This window comes from Rattus norvegicus, chromosome 9, assembly GCF_036323735.1.
Source record: "Rattus norvegicus strain BN/NHsdMcwi chromosome 9, GRCr8, whole genome shotgun sequence".
In the NCBI taxonomy this organism is placed as follows: domain Eukaryota; kingdom Metazoa; phylum Chordata; class Mammalia; order Rodentia; family Muridae; genus Rattus; species Rattus norvegicus.
In genome coordinates this window covers 6,040,085-6,054,805 of record NC_086027.1, presented here as the reverse complement: position 1 = coordinate 6,054,805, position 14,721 = coordinate 6,040,085, and the positions used below count along the sequence as shown (strand labels likewise).

At 38.2% G+C, this 14,721-nt stretch overlaps 1 protein-coding gene across 1 annotated transcript in view; it reads right to left on the bottom strand.

The window, feature by feature from the left end:
* Kcnh8 (potassium voltage-gated channel subfamily H member 8) overlaps positions 1–14,721 on the bottom strand; it is a 439,763-nt gene that overhangs the window by 127,640 nt on the left and 297,402 nt on the right. Inside the window, 1 exon segment of the mRNA NM_145095.2 lies at positions 12,463–12,670. Within this exon segment, the coding sequence (NP_659563.1) occupies positions 12,463–12,670 (208 nt within the window).

Below are 14,721 nucleotides of genomic sequence, written 5' to 3'. Positions count from 1 at the left end.
CTAGCCTCAGGAGGTACAGCCTTTCTGATCAGAGAGAAGTTATCTAATCAGTGTGTGTCTGTTTTCTCATGTATAGGGAGGTAGTGACAATATTTAGCACAAATGGCACCTAGAACAGTACTTGGTGCTAAGGAAGGATTGCATATTTGAATTATAATGTATAGTGGTAATGAATACTGTTATTACCCCAATGGCTTTTTAAATTTGTGATTACTTACATACCATCTGTATGACAAACACACACACATTGCTTTCATAATATACATTTTTCTTTTAGACACAGCATATAAAAAGATTTTATACCAACTGTAGAATAGTAAGAAGCAAGAGGGAAGAAGGGAGGCCTGAACTCAGGTGGGTAGGCTTGACAGCCGTACATTTACTCAATGAGCCACCTTGCCAGCTCTTTTATTTTGTACAGACATTGTAGCCACCTAGTTATATAGATGGAAACAAATTCTTGAACAAGTATTAGACATTTCATTTCAAGGCATTTTTTAAGAGTGAGATTTTATGATAGGGAGGGAAAAAATCAAAGCTTTAGAATATCTCATAGCTAAGACCCCTCTGACATCAACAGCCATGGATCTATGATTCAGTCTTGGTCTATGTGATAGATGGAGGCAATCCAGTTTCATAATGTTAGTGAGTACACAGCTAAAAGGAACCCTGGGAGTGAAGGGCTACCTCGGGCAGGATCTCAACCTCTTGGAAAAGTTGGAACATTGTCCAAATGATGAATCAGAAGGTATCAGGCGGCATTTATTGCTCCTGACTATCCTTTAGAGACTCAATGGGAAAGTCTGGAACATTTGAGTCACAAATGACCTTGATCCCCAGAATTGTTTTCTCTCAGCTTAAGAAGTAACCTTATTTCTCAAAGTTACATGCAAGCTGCAGGTTGTACACCTATGCCTTAAATAAATGAAAGCTTGCCGGTATGACTAAAAGTCCACAGGACAGACTCCATGAGAGCAGATTTACTGTCAACAAAATACACATCAACCTCAAGGTGTTGATTGTTCCACACAGCTAAGAACTTAAGACTCAGGTACAAGATGATTTTCTTAAAGGTCAATTCTTTACATTAAAAATAATCTGAGAAGTCAACTATTTCTAGAATGTTCTTACTTCGTATGCTTATACGGATCACATGAAAGAACATAATAGAATAGACCAGCAATCTCTAACTTCCTGGGAAGTTTTATTTATGTATGGGTAGATACGTTTTTCATGACAGATGATCTCCAATCCTCAGTCATATTTTTCTGAAAGGGTTTATTGCCCCCATAACCTCAGATTCACTAAGAGTTAACTAAATATCAAATTTTAAAAGATAATAAGGCCACACAGCTACTGAGTGAGAGGACTTGGCTGGAAGATGCCAGTTTCCAGGAAAAGAACTGTTCCATTGTTTCCTCCTTCCAACTGTGCCCATGTACACTCCCTTGCTTGCTCTCAGATGCATAGCCCCCTTTCCTTTAATTGCTGTTGTGTGTGTGCGTGTGTGTGTGCGTGTGTGTTCCTGAATATAAAAGTAAAGCTTGCTCAGTTGCTATAATGTTATGTATGTGATCATTGTATGTATATATATGATTTCATGGCTGAGCACTTGGTATTAGATAAGCAATCAGGGAATTTTTTTTCCCTGTGGAGGACTATTACTCCCACTTTCAGCATCATACATGGGTGTGGGAGTGGGGGACATAGAGAGAACTCAGTGGGTATCGGTTTTTGTAGCCAAGCCTAATGATCTGGTTTTCTATCCTGGACCCTCATGATTGAAGGAGAGATTCTCTCTTGACAGTGATCTTATGGTATATGTATCAACTAACTAATCAAACATATAAATGTAACGAAATTTTTCTTAAAAATAATCAAATTTTACTGAATTATCAAGGAGCAGCAACAACAAGAGCAATAAAAATAATATGTTGGTGTTTAAACAGTGTTTTGTAAATCTCTTACTAGTTAATGAAGTAAATAACTTCCTCAAGCTAACAGATAAGAGGAATAAAATTTATTAGTATTTATAGATGAATTGATTATCTTTATTTTCAAGGAATGAATTAAAATTTATGAAGCACATGTATTACTTGCAATTTTTATGATTATATCAAAATCAATGGAAAGTGAATTTCACTCATAGCAGCACAGAAGTCTAAAATGTTTAGAAATAAATAAGAAATATATGTAATATGTATAAAATGCATAATTTTACTTATTTATAAGAGCATATTTTAAATAAATGGAGACTGAATATCATAACCTCCTGCCAAAAACATTTCAGTGCTACAAAAGAACTATTTTCAATCTTGTTTCTAAAATGAACTTCAACTAAAATTCCATTTGAATTTTGATGGAAGTAATTTTCTTATAGTATTGATTTAAGTAAAAAGGCAGATTAGAATGGATCCCACTCTGCTTACTCTACCAAGTTTTAAACAGCACAATAATTAAAATGCTGAAATAATAGTCCAAAATTAGACTCTCAATGGAAGAACGAAGTCTAATAATATCATAAATCATAATTAAATATGATTTAAATGCCACATTTAATTAATAGAACTGAATGAACTATTCCAAAAAACGATATTAAGAAACTAGGGGAGGGGCATATGAAAATTAATTAATTAACCAGTTAGATCTGAACTTCAAATCAGCTAAATCTGACTCACTCAAATCAAACTTTTGTTCTTCCTAAGCACAGCTTGCCTTTGTAAAGGCCATTGTAAAATTAGTGATTTCTGTGTGACATGGGTCACTTTTGAGAGTCAACGCACTCAGGAAAAGAACATAAGGTTGAAGGGAAGGGGACAAAAGCAGTAACATGTCCAGGGATTGACATTATAGGCATGTCATAAAATGGCAGACTGTGCAGAATACAGTAACTGGAGACTCTCTTCCATGTCTGAGTCTGGGGTAGCATGGAAAGAGGATTAAGATCCAAGAGCATCTCTGAAAACTGAAAAAGGATCTCTCTGGGTGAGATCTCTGGATTTACGAGCTATGAACTGTGCCAAACAAAGGATGGACCCATATTTGGACTATTTACCCTAACAAGAAACACAAAAAAGGGGCATTCCCTGGTTAGGGGTTGGCTGTCAATCCTGAGTTAGGTGGGGAGCACCAGCCATGGTCCCAGGCAAAGAAGAAAGCATGATTTTTAAAGTTACACACAACAGAAGAGTCCAAGCAAGACAGCAACACCGTTCAGACACAACAGGGCTGATGGACATACGATATCAGAGAGACAGTGACAGCATTCACAAGACGGGCACAGATTCTAACCACAAAAAATGCCAGCACTTAGAAGGGAAGGTGAATACAGAGCCCTACCCCAGCCCAGAAACCATTTGTTATTGATACCTTCTGTAGAATGGAAAAAAATGTGCTTTCTGCAATGAGTGTCACTGAGTATATCAACCACACTCCAAGTAAGGCTTCATGCCCAAGAAGAGTTGGCCAACACAGAACAGACTCTATGTTTTTTTTTTTTTGTGCACTTTTTTTTTTTGGTAATTTTGTTTGCTTGTTTTAAGTTTTGTTTTGCTGTTTTTAGGTTGGTTTTTTTTTCTTAAGAGAGAGAGAGAGAAAGAGAGAGAGAGAGAGCACATAAGTGGTTAGGTAGGTTTGGAAGATAAGAAATAAATTGGGGAGGTGAAAGAATATGATCAAAATGTATTTTTCCTTCTTATTAAACATAATTTTTCACTCAAAATATACTATATGAAATACATTATTTTTTAAAAGATTAAAAGGTCAGAGGTAAATACTCACACATGGCAGGAAACAGGTTATGAAGTTACAGGGCAGATAATTGCAAAATAACCAGAAAAGCAAAATGGCTTCCTAATGACCCCCAGGAACATTTAACCATAGCTGTACTTATTAAAAGGAGTACCAGATTCCACAGAAGAAACAATCCAATCCATTCTTAAGTGGGATTGAATACTGAGGAAATTCAAAAGTCTCCAGAACAAACGCACTATTAACAGCGTTCCGAAGCCTGACATCTTCTGCTTATTGCCAGCACTTCATAGCAGTTCACTTTTAATTCATGAATATGCTGCTTGTTAACCATACAAATAAGGAGACATTAAGAAATATAGAAACGGAATGATTTATCTCTAATCACTGAATGAAGACTGAGTTCAGAATTTCTTCCTCTATTAACATAAATAGACTGACCTTAGGAGGCGCTCGTTGCTTATCTCCATCAGACTGGATTAGACAGAGCAGAGACAGGCATTTGTGGTATAAAGAACATCTATTATTTGTCTATTCTCACACACACACACCTGTACTCATACACTTTGGTGTATATTGTTAATTATACCACAATTCCACACTATAATCCCCTGGATTCTGTGGGAATCTGTTTTCAAGCAGCTTTCACATAATCTTATTTAGCCTCATTTCTGACTCTCTATGGAGGTATTATTTATTCTTTCTATTTTATAGAGGAGGATAATCTTTCTCTAGTACAGATTTACTACAAGATGATATGTGTGGTGCTCTATATTATGAAAAGATTAAAATTGTTGGTTTTTTTTCCTGTTGTAATACTAAGTTTAATAACATTTCTTACGGTATTTTGTTTGTTTCTCCCTCAAGCTAACAGCCTGTGAAACTGTCAGCAGAAACTGATAACAAGCACCAAAAGGCTTGGTTAAGTAAAGTTGTCGCCCATTCTGCAGAACCTTTTAGTTTGTACTATGCCTTCAAGTCCTCCAGGACGGGGGTAAAAATGGACTGCTTTTCTAGGACAGTAGATGCTTTGTGGCTGTGAGCTTGTGTCCTACAGTGTGACATCTTGCAGGCACTCTGTGGCAAAGATTATTCTGTGTGCACTGTTCTCTGGGTATGACTTTGCCCTACTCTCCCCACAGGACTGGTGATGTGGAATCCCGTAAGCTGTTTGATTGCTACCTGAAATATAGAAGTTCTTTCAGAAGGGACTGAGCCATGGCATTGCAAGCTCTTACTCTTTTCTTCATTATCTTATAATGCCTAATAAGTTTTAAACAGAAGATCAGATTGCAGCAATGGTGGACGGACATTTTATTTTCTTTACTTCTCCAACATATCTATGAGTAACATGTAGTGATATACTAGAGTCTGGGTTTTAAAAACAACACATTTGGTTTCTATGACGAAGGAGTAAAATCTTAGCTCCAAAGATGGAAATATTTTCTGCCTTCCAAAGCTGAATAGGGAACTGGAGACTCTTTTCAGATACAGTACTTGATTTTCACCTCCCATAACTAACAGCAACGTGGATCGTTTTTGATAATGAGCTGTGCCCTGCTGCTGTAGTGGCGATAGCTGTTACGTTCTCGTGGCCCTCCACCATGTATTAGGAACAAAGGAACTAGAAAAGGTCAAGGCAATGGAAGAAGATAGGAAGCTCTGTGTGGCTTCAGATTAGAACTCTTTATTACTTGCTGCAAATGACTCCTCCAGTCCCAAGACTTCCACAGCCTTGCTACTCAAAGTACCAGAAAGGTGCACTGGAAGCAACCAAGTCTCCAGGGAGCTTGGTGCAAAGGAAGGGGCTTGGCTGCAAGACAGATCTAGTGACATATGTTTTGAGGTCTGTGGTAGCTCCAGTAAGATTTTAAAGTTAAAGGCACTATTTTTAAAAGGTTAGAAGCTAGGAGTGGTGACATATACATGCAATTTCAGGGGACTAAAGGAGAATGATTCTGAGTTTTAGGGCAGCCTAGGCTACTTAGTATTCCACTGTTACAAAAAACAAACAAACAAACAAACAAACAAAAAAGCAAAAAAAAAAAAAACAAAAAACAAAAGCAACAGAAACAAAGCCAGGTAATCCTCAAGGCCTCCGGAAGTGTTTCTTTTAGTCTTCCAGAGCATGGTTTGTATGGTCTTCTGTGTCCTTCTTCTAAGACTTCTTTTAATTATTTTAAATTATGTGCATGTATGTGTCTGTGTAGGGTTATGCGTATTGCATGCGTGCTCCCACAGAGGCCGGAAGAGGGCTCATGATTCCCAGGAGCTGGAGTTACAGGTGGTTGGGAGTCACTCAGTGTTGCTGTGGGGAACTGAATGAGGTTCTTTGACAAGGCCAGTGTATTTGTTATTTTTCTATTGCTGTGGTAAAACTCAGCAACCAAGACAATTTTTAAGAGGGTTTATTTGGGGCTTCCAGTCTCAAAGCCATAGAAGTGCATCACAGTCTTGGCAAGAAGCAGGACAGCAGGCATGGTGCTGGAGTAGAAGCTGAGAGTTAACCTCCTTCAGAAACAGGAAGCAAAGAGGACATTGGCGACAGCAAAGGGCTTTTGAAACTTCAAAGCCTACCCCTTCCAACAAGTCCAGACCTTCTAATCCTTCCCAATTAGTTCCACCTGCTTGAGATCAAGTATTAAAAGGCCCAGGACTTATGAAGGCTGTCTCCTTCAAATCAGTGCGAGCAGTGACTTCTGCAGCCCACTAAACTCTCCAGAGCCGATGACAACCCTCCCTAACCTCTCCCTTCTTTATCTTATGGGTTCCCCACAATGTGAGTCTTATGGGAAAGCCACATCCTGAAGAGCTTTTATAATAGTTTCTGTAAAACCTATAAGGTAAGCCAGGCAATGGTAGCATATATCTTTAATGTCAGCACTTGGGAGGCATAGGCAGGCAGATCTCTATAAGTCTGAGGTTAGCATCATGTACACAGGGAGTTCCAGGACAGTTAAGGCTGCACAGAAAAACCCTGTCTTCAGAAACCAAAAACTGAAAAAAAGATAAAGATAAAAAGAAAAAAGAGACAAAAGAAAAAAGGAAAATAGAGAAAATAGAAAAGAAAATGAGCCCTGTAAGACAGAGTTGAGGAGAATTGGATTCACCCATTGAAGTAATCAGCTTGCCATACACAGATCTGATCAGTTTTCCCTCCCTTACAAGAGGCTTACACACATTAGCAGTTAATAACTAGGGATAGAGACCCCCCCAGACTGTAAGATTTATGATGCTTTATCAAATGAAGTTCAGGAGGCTTAACACTAAACTTATCAATGAAATATTCTAAGTGCCATATGAATGCTTCTCTCCCAGGTTTTCTTTGTGTGTGTGTGTGTGTGTGTGTGTGTGTGTGTGTGTGTGTGTGTGTGTGTGTGAGAGAGAGAGAGAGAGAGAGAGAAAGAGAGAGAGAGAGAGAGAGAGAGAGAGAGAGAGAGAGAGAGAGAGATTGATTGATTTTGTCTATCTACAAAGATAGGCCTCCTCCAACCTAAGGGTTAAAAGGCAAACTATCTCTTCTTTTAAACTGCCTTCTCTCCCTTTGTAGATTACTTCTTTCAAAGGTCAGCTTGTTATGATCTTAAGTTGAGAAATGTTCTATTTCTATGAAATGAAACAAAAACTTAGTATCTTTATGTCTTGGCTGTCTGTCAATATTAGATATTTGATGGTGTGTGACTAATGTGTGGTAATTCACCCTTCAGGGACCAGGAAGCAGTGCTGAAGGGGGGCACTGTGAGTTAATAGGGCATCCCACACCAGTATTTGCAGGACGGCTTCCAAATTTATTGTCTTTTTTTATTGCGATCTTGTAGCTCCTTTCCCAAGATTTGTTCTGTGAACTGAGTCCATGTGTCCTGCTAATTGGTGTTCTGTTTACTTTCATAACCTAGAATATGAGTGAAGCACAAGGCTCACTGCAGTTGGAGAATGATGCTGATTTTCTCCAACACTGTTCATTGGGGGTAGAGAGGTCTGAGAGTTTGAAGATGGCCTCTATTCCTGGTAGGGGGAGAGGTGGCAACTAGAGAAGCCAGAAGCAGGAGCATGCAGAGCACCAGAGACCAGGTGAGGCAGCTTCTTGGAGGAGCTATAGAGCCACACCTGCTACAGATGAGAAAACTAGAATCAGTCAGGAAGTTCCGCAACAGGCATCATTTTGGGCAAAATCATAGTCTTGCAAATCCTTGAGGTGGATTCAAATCTAAATGGTAGCAGCTTGAAACTGAATCCTTCTTAATTAAGATCCCAGTGGAGCTCTTTAAAAACAGATTCAGTGTCATTAACTGAACTTTACAGCTGCCATTAATTGAATTCTACAAAGTGATAATAATTACAACAAATGCACATCTATGAACTGCGACATATGGAAGCCTGAGAGACCTTCCACTACCATTTTACAGCTCTGAGGGTCGAATCCAGTGCCTGTTGCATAATTAGTAAGTGCTGCACTACTGTGTCATATTCCAAGACCCGGTCACACACTTTGCTTGTATTAAAGATTCTCATAGGAAACAAACAATACAGCCTCTACAAGAGGCTGATCAAAACATTAATTTGTAGCCAGATGAACATTCAACTTTTAAAAAGTACTCTCAAATTCACTTGTGATACATTTCTTTAATATACAGTTAAATGATACCTTCTATCCACATTCAGTAAAACTGTCACATCCTAACAAGTGTTAACTCTGTTAACATTGAGAATAAATCTCCTACAGGTGACTTGTTGAGCAGGATAACTAAATCGAGTAGCAACAGTCTGAAATTACCTTCTAAATAAACTTCCTATGCAAAATGATATTCACTGATTTTATCATAAGAATATATGATTTATCGTAATATTATAATGAGAGCTATAGCAGACGGTATGTATTGATAATAACTTGGAGCTGGCTACAAGACTAATGGCCTTTACTTTTCTTTATCTCACCTTTGCATGTGTGTATGCATGAGAGAGTTTAGGTACATGTGTGTGAGTGTGGATCTACAGATGATAGGTCAACATCTTGCTTCTATGTGGTGATCCAAAGTCAGGATCCCTGCACCACACAGCAAGCACTAAAACAGCTCCCAATCTGCTTCATATGTGTTTGTATGTTTGATAACTTAATACTGGCAAAGCCAAAGAGACGTACAGCACTATTTCCCTTTTACAGTCATTAGAGAGGAAGCAAAATTAATTGTTTCTTCCTGTATCCTGCTGTTCTGTGTTGAAGGACATCAGCTTACTTTTTATAAGGCTTAATATTATTATTAGCCTTTCCAATCAGCTCTACCTGAGCAATGAGCTACACACTGTAGAGGTAGCATAAATAGTTTAAGGTTCTTCTCTGTGACATCCAATATATTCGTTTTAGTAGACAGAACAAAGCACACAATGGACATCTAAAAATGTTATTTTCAGACAAATGAGCAAATCTATGATCAGCCCATTCGTTCTCTCTTTCTTAGCCAGAAAAAGATATCCAATCAGACTTTCCTTCTAATTTTCCTAATATTCAAGACTGTAGAAAGACTTCTAGACAAGTTTGGGAGTCTAGATTTCTTGACCATGAATACCACATAGTAACCTAATGATCCATTCATCTTTGCCAACAACTATATCCTGAAGAGAAGCCGCAGTAGAGGAAAAGTCAACATTTTCCATATAGAGCTTTCATAACCTGTAGCTTGATTCTCTTCATTCTAATAAAAATGGATTTAGGTCTTCCTTAGTCTATTATTTCATAAATGGCCAGACAAACCTCAAAATTACCTAAATTATACATTCAAATATATGAAAATATGATCTGAAATAAAGTACCAGGCAAATCATTTTACAACCAGTTTCTGATCTTATAAACCAACAAATACAATGTATCCATTCTAAGATTAGACAACTTATTAAAAAATTGGCATTGGCCAGGCTTAAAGATGAACTTGGGTTTGTTTAAAAGCACTTCAGCTGCCAGTATTGAACTTGCCAAGGACAAAAGAAGAGTAATTGGATAATTGACAATGACTAGAAAGAGATTTATCATGCAGACAGATAAACCTGCTCTATACCTTAGCCACAAAAGAACAATGTGTTCTCTAACAGAATTTTATTTATGTGATATATATTTATGTGATTTATGGTAATTGGAGCAAAAACAAAATTTACCACTACTGAAAAGATTACAGAGTAAGAATAAACTGACAGGTAGAAAAACTTTGTTTAATTTGCAGACAAATCTCCAATGGCAAATGATTTAATAAGTGTACAAATTATACAAGCAATTTTAAAGGGAGGGCAAGTCCCTGTCCAGACCTTGCCCAAACATATTTACTGGCATAATGAGCATACTTCCTTCCTAATCTCATCCCAAGTGCCATTTATACAGGATATCTAATTCTCCAAAAGGAATTACCTTTACCTATCCATGTACAAAAAAAAGTAGTGATTCTGTGACAAAACCTGCAGATACACCCTCAATCTAGCTGATATTGGGTGGCTGCAGTAGATGGTCAATGAACGATAACCTGTGATGAGAACATATATCCCATATATTCTTAGGAAGCACACAGTTTTGAATTTGTATTTTCATGAGAATCATATATCCATATATCATGGAATCTAGAAAAAGACTTTTTCAGTTGTTTAGTGAGGTTCTTATATTGTAGACAAGGGGATAACAATCACAGTCCAGACTGCTGAACTAAATTAGTGCAAGCCTAACAGTTGGTTAGGAGGGCAGAGCGGTTTACAGATTGGAGCTCCAAGCCTTCCTGCTAATGTAGTGTACCAATCTGCCCGTGCCTGGCTGACACCAGGCTTATAACCTCTGTGCTACACTGAACTCTAACACTAGGGCCAAGGTCAGGGCTAATCCTGTACACTTCAGTTTGCTGGCTCCCTCTTTCTTAGGGACAAAACAGCTCTGCATATTTTAGGGGAGAAAACTGGAATCTAGGTTGCATGTCTGTAGCACAACTGACCTGGTAGAAGTGTAACCCAAAGGATTCCTCATGTAACTTGATTTGAGAGACGCGCTTTACAAATTAATATCGGTGTATAGGTCTGGGGTGTAAAGGATATCAGGCCAGGCCTCAGAGAGAACTGAATGCTGACCACAAGAGAGAATTTTAATATAGACTGAAAACAAAGGGCAGACATCTAATTTTGCCACTCACTGAACCACAATGGGACAACACTGGAGCACCCGGGGAGGCAAATAGCATCAGCGATACCAGACTTTATTCTCCCACATATCTCCATCTTTCCCCTGATGAGTCTAATTTTTTTTTAAATCTCAGACACCTTTGCTTTCCACTCTACAGTTTTATTTATGTCCTTTTTTCATTTATGAGAATCCAGAACAATAGCCAGATATTTAAAATGTGTTTTGAAAAGGAAGAAAAGCAAACCCATTTCAGAAGAAAATCATGGTTGTAAAAAATCAGGTGCTTTGTGGAGCTCAGTTGAAACATGGCCACATGATTTTTAAAGAACTTGGTAAGGGAATTAACATGCTTCAACTTGCTTCCTCAAACTCTCTAGCTTGCCCTTCAGGGATGTCCCGTAAGGTGTTGTACATACCCTGTGGCGAGAGAGGGTTGTTTAGGGCAACCCTCACATGATGCTCTCAGCCCAGTTTCCTCGGCACTTCTCGCTCTGGGAGTGGCCTATGACTAAGCCCTCCGCAAAGGTCTGAGCTTCTTTTAAAGCATAAAGATAGACTTTTGGTGGAGACAATAAGTGAGAGAATAGATTCCTTTGATTAAATATCAAAACAAAAATAAAAACAACAGTCCTCCAATAATGGGCACTGGGGTAGCTCTGTAGAGTGGGGCTCTGCAAAGAGGGTGGCTAGTTTGCACTAGAAGTTATCTACTTCTTTAGACTTCTTATTTTCTGTCAATTTCCCGTCATTAACATGGGTTTAAAAATGTGTTCCTGTGCTTGGTATTTCACATTCATTTATGCAAAATTACATAATGCTTGAAAGAGAAATCCCAAACTTTCATGGATTGTGGAACTACTGAATGCTATAAATATTTAACTTTTGTGGATTATGAAATTACCAAATGCTGTAAATATTTGTAAAGGATCCTGTCTTCTTCGCCATCACTGACCTTTGGCATATGATAGGTCCTTTCGGTAGTTCCCTTTGCTAATAGAAGCAAACAAGGCTCATCTTCTTTTCCCTTAGAAGACCAGCCCAGATATAAACAACAGCTTAGTGAGGGTCACAAAGCCATTCCTCATGATTTACTGCTATTAGCTCTGCACTAGCAAAATGCCAAAGTAGATTGCAAATTAACCAACAATTGGCACATGCTTGCTAGTCATTTTGAACAACTTAGATCGTTCTTAAGTTTCTTTGGCCTAAAAGTGAACCTCATAAATTTTGCTAACAATGCAAGGCTCTTGAAGAAGACACTCATCACTTGTATTTTAAATTGAAAAAAAAAAGTCAGTAAGAAGGAATGTATTTATAAGATTATATAGAAGACAAAGAAGATTGAAAGGAGTAGGGAGGGGTATGGAATAGGAGAGTGGCAGAGTATTAAAAATGCACTAATTATACACTATATACACAGACAGAAATGGCCGATGTAACATAATATAACAAAAAATTAATATATAAATGAATAGAATAATATATACACAAATACAACTTTCATGTTCCCCAAAGTTGACACAACATTCCCTTTTAACAGTGGAAAACATGACAGAAGCCCTTACCGACTTCCCACTTGAGAAGGCTGTTGTCCTCCCTCTCCATTTTTCCAATGACATACCAGATACATGCCATCCAGTGTGCAAGGAGAGCAAACATGGACATGAGCAGGGTGAGGACAATTGTGCTGTGCTGAGAATAACGGTCCAGCTTCTGCAGGAGGCGCAAAAGACGGAGCAGCCGAACAGTCTTCAGAAGATGTACGAGGGACACCTGTGGTGGGACAGAGCAACATAGCTTTGAAGACACATCCCCAGGACAGCATTTTCTGTAACTCATATCCAAGGTGAAAAGTTTCTGGGAGGAGAATAATCATGGCTTATCGTGCTGTTGTGTTTTGGCTTTTTGGACACTATATCAAGAAGTGAAAGGATGAAGTAATATAGGCTAAAAGTTTCAGAGGTTATTGTTCTCACAAAAACTTAACTTTATTAACTATGATTGACTTTGTTTTCTACCTGACTACACTCACTAGTTTTGTGTGTCAACTTGATACAAGCTGGAGTTATCACAGGGAAATGAGCCTCAGTTGTGGAAATGCCTTCATGAGACCCAACTGTAAGGCATTTTCTTAATTAGTGATCAAGGGGAGAGGACCCAGCCCATTGAGGGTGGTGCCATCCCTGGGCTGGTGGTCTTGGGTTCTATAAGAGAGCAAGCTGAGCAAGCCAGGGGATACAAGCCAGTAATTAACATCCCTCCATGGCCTCTGCATCAGCTCCTGCTTCCTGCCCTGTGTGAGTTCCAGTCCTGACTTCCTTTGGTGATGAACAGCAATGTGGAAGCTGAATAAACCCTTTCCTCCCCAACTTGCTTCTTGGTCATGATGTTTGCGTAGGAATAGAAACCCTGACTAATGGGCTGGAGATTTAGCTCAGTGGTAGAGCGCTTACCTAGGAAGCGCAAGGCCCTGGGTTCGGTCCCCAGCTCCGAAAAAAAAAAAAAAAAAAAAAAAAAAAAAAGAAACCCTGACTAAGATACTGACTATATACAACTTTGTATACACTGCTGCACAGCTAAAAGACACCAAGTGTAAGACTTCTTTGTCACCTTGGACAAGTGTGCCAATTTTGCTTTCCCTCTACAGATAATATATTTGAGTTGCAATAGTAATTCATAAATATCAAATGAAAGCCATAATGAAGCTAATTTTAATTTAAGACTTTTGTGGTGTTCATTTTTCTGAGGCTAGGTTTTCATGAAGCCCACATGGACCTGGAAAGATTCATTTCCTTTAGAAAACTGACCCATAAACTCGAGTAAGTACCAGTGGCACCTGCTGTGTCAATTGCTAGCCTACCTGTCTTCTAACACTATCGATGAACAGAGAAAACATTCAGCTTCTCTCTGGGGTGTTATAAAGCCAAAATGAAGTGGACTTGAAACGTTTGCTGCATCTCCTATGCCATGTCTTTTCCAAGAGTTAAATACATTTAACTTATAAATAGTTAAATTATAGACTTAGAACTCAAGGACTGTTGCCCTGAATTTAGGCATTAATTGAAACACCATTGGTGAACACAGGCACGGTTGGAATTAATGTTGAAGAGAGGTGAGGTTAACACATGCTCTCTGACATCTTCATAGACTTTAGAGAACATTAAGTAGAAAACACAGAGTATCAACTCACACAGAAAGGGAGTTTGGTAGACCCTTAGACCATTTAATTTCTTGGATGGAACTATAAGTAAGGAAGGTGGTTAGAGCATGTGGCTGTAATGTATCTTCCCTGTACAGAACATAAGCAGAGATGAAGTCAGTCTCCTCAGTGGGGATTGCCTACAAATCAGCAGGTCAGTTGATTTTAATTCTCTCCTCAGTTACCCATCTTCCCTTATCTCTAAAACATATAGAACATTATCTAATATTTGAAAGATGAGCAAATGATACAAAAATGAACGAACAAAAAAGAATGAATGAACAAAAAGGAATGAATGGACAGATTATTAAGATGTAAGATGCTCAAATCTCAGCAGATAAACAGATACTCAAAAAACTGTGCTCAATTCCAGCCTTGTGAATTATTCTGCACTTAAATGAAATAGTCTTTTCTTCTTTTCTTTTTTGTTTTTCACTCTTGAAACATTTTATTTAGCCCTCTATTTGCACATAAATGCCAATATCTTATTTTATTTTGAACTGTTTGAGACTAACTTTTAAATTATGAAATTTCCACTATGTAGAAGGGCATTCTTCTGAATGACAATAACAATGATTACACTCAGGAAATTTAACATTGATTCGTTACCACACTTTAATATGTC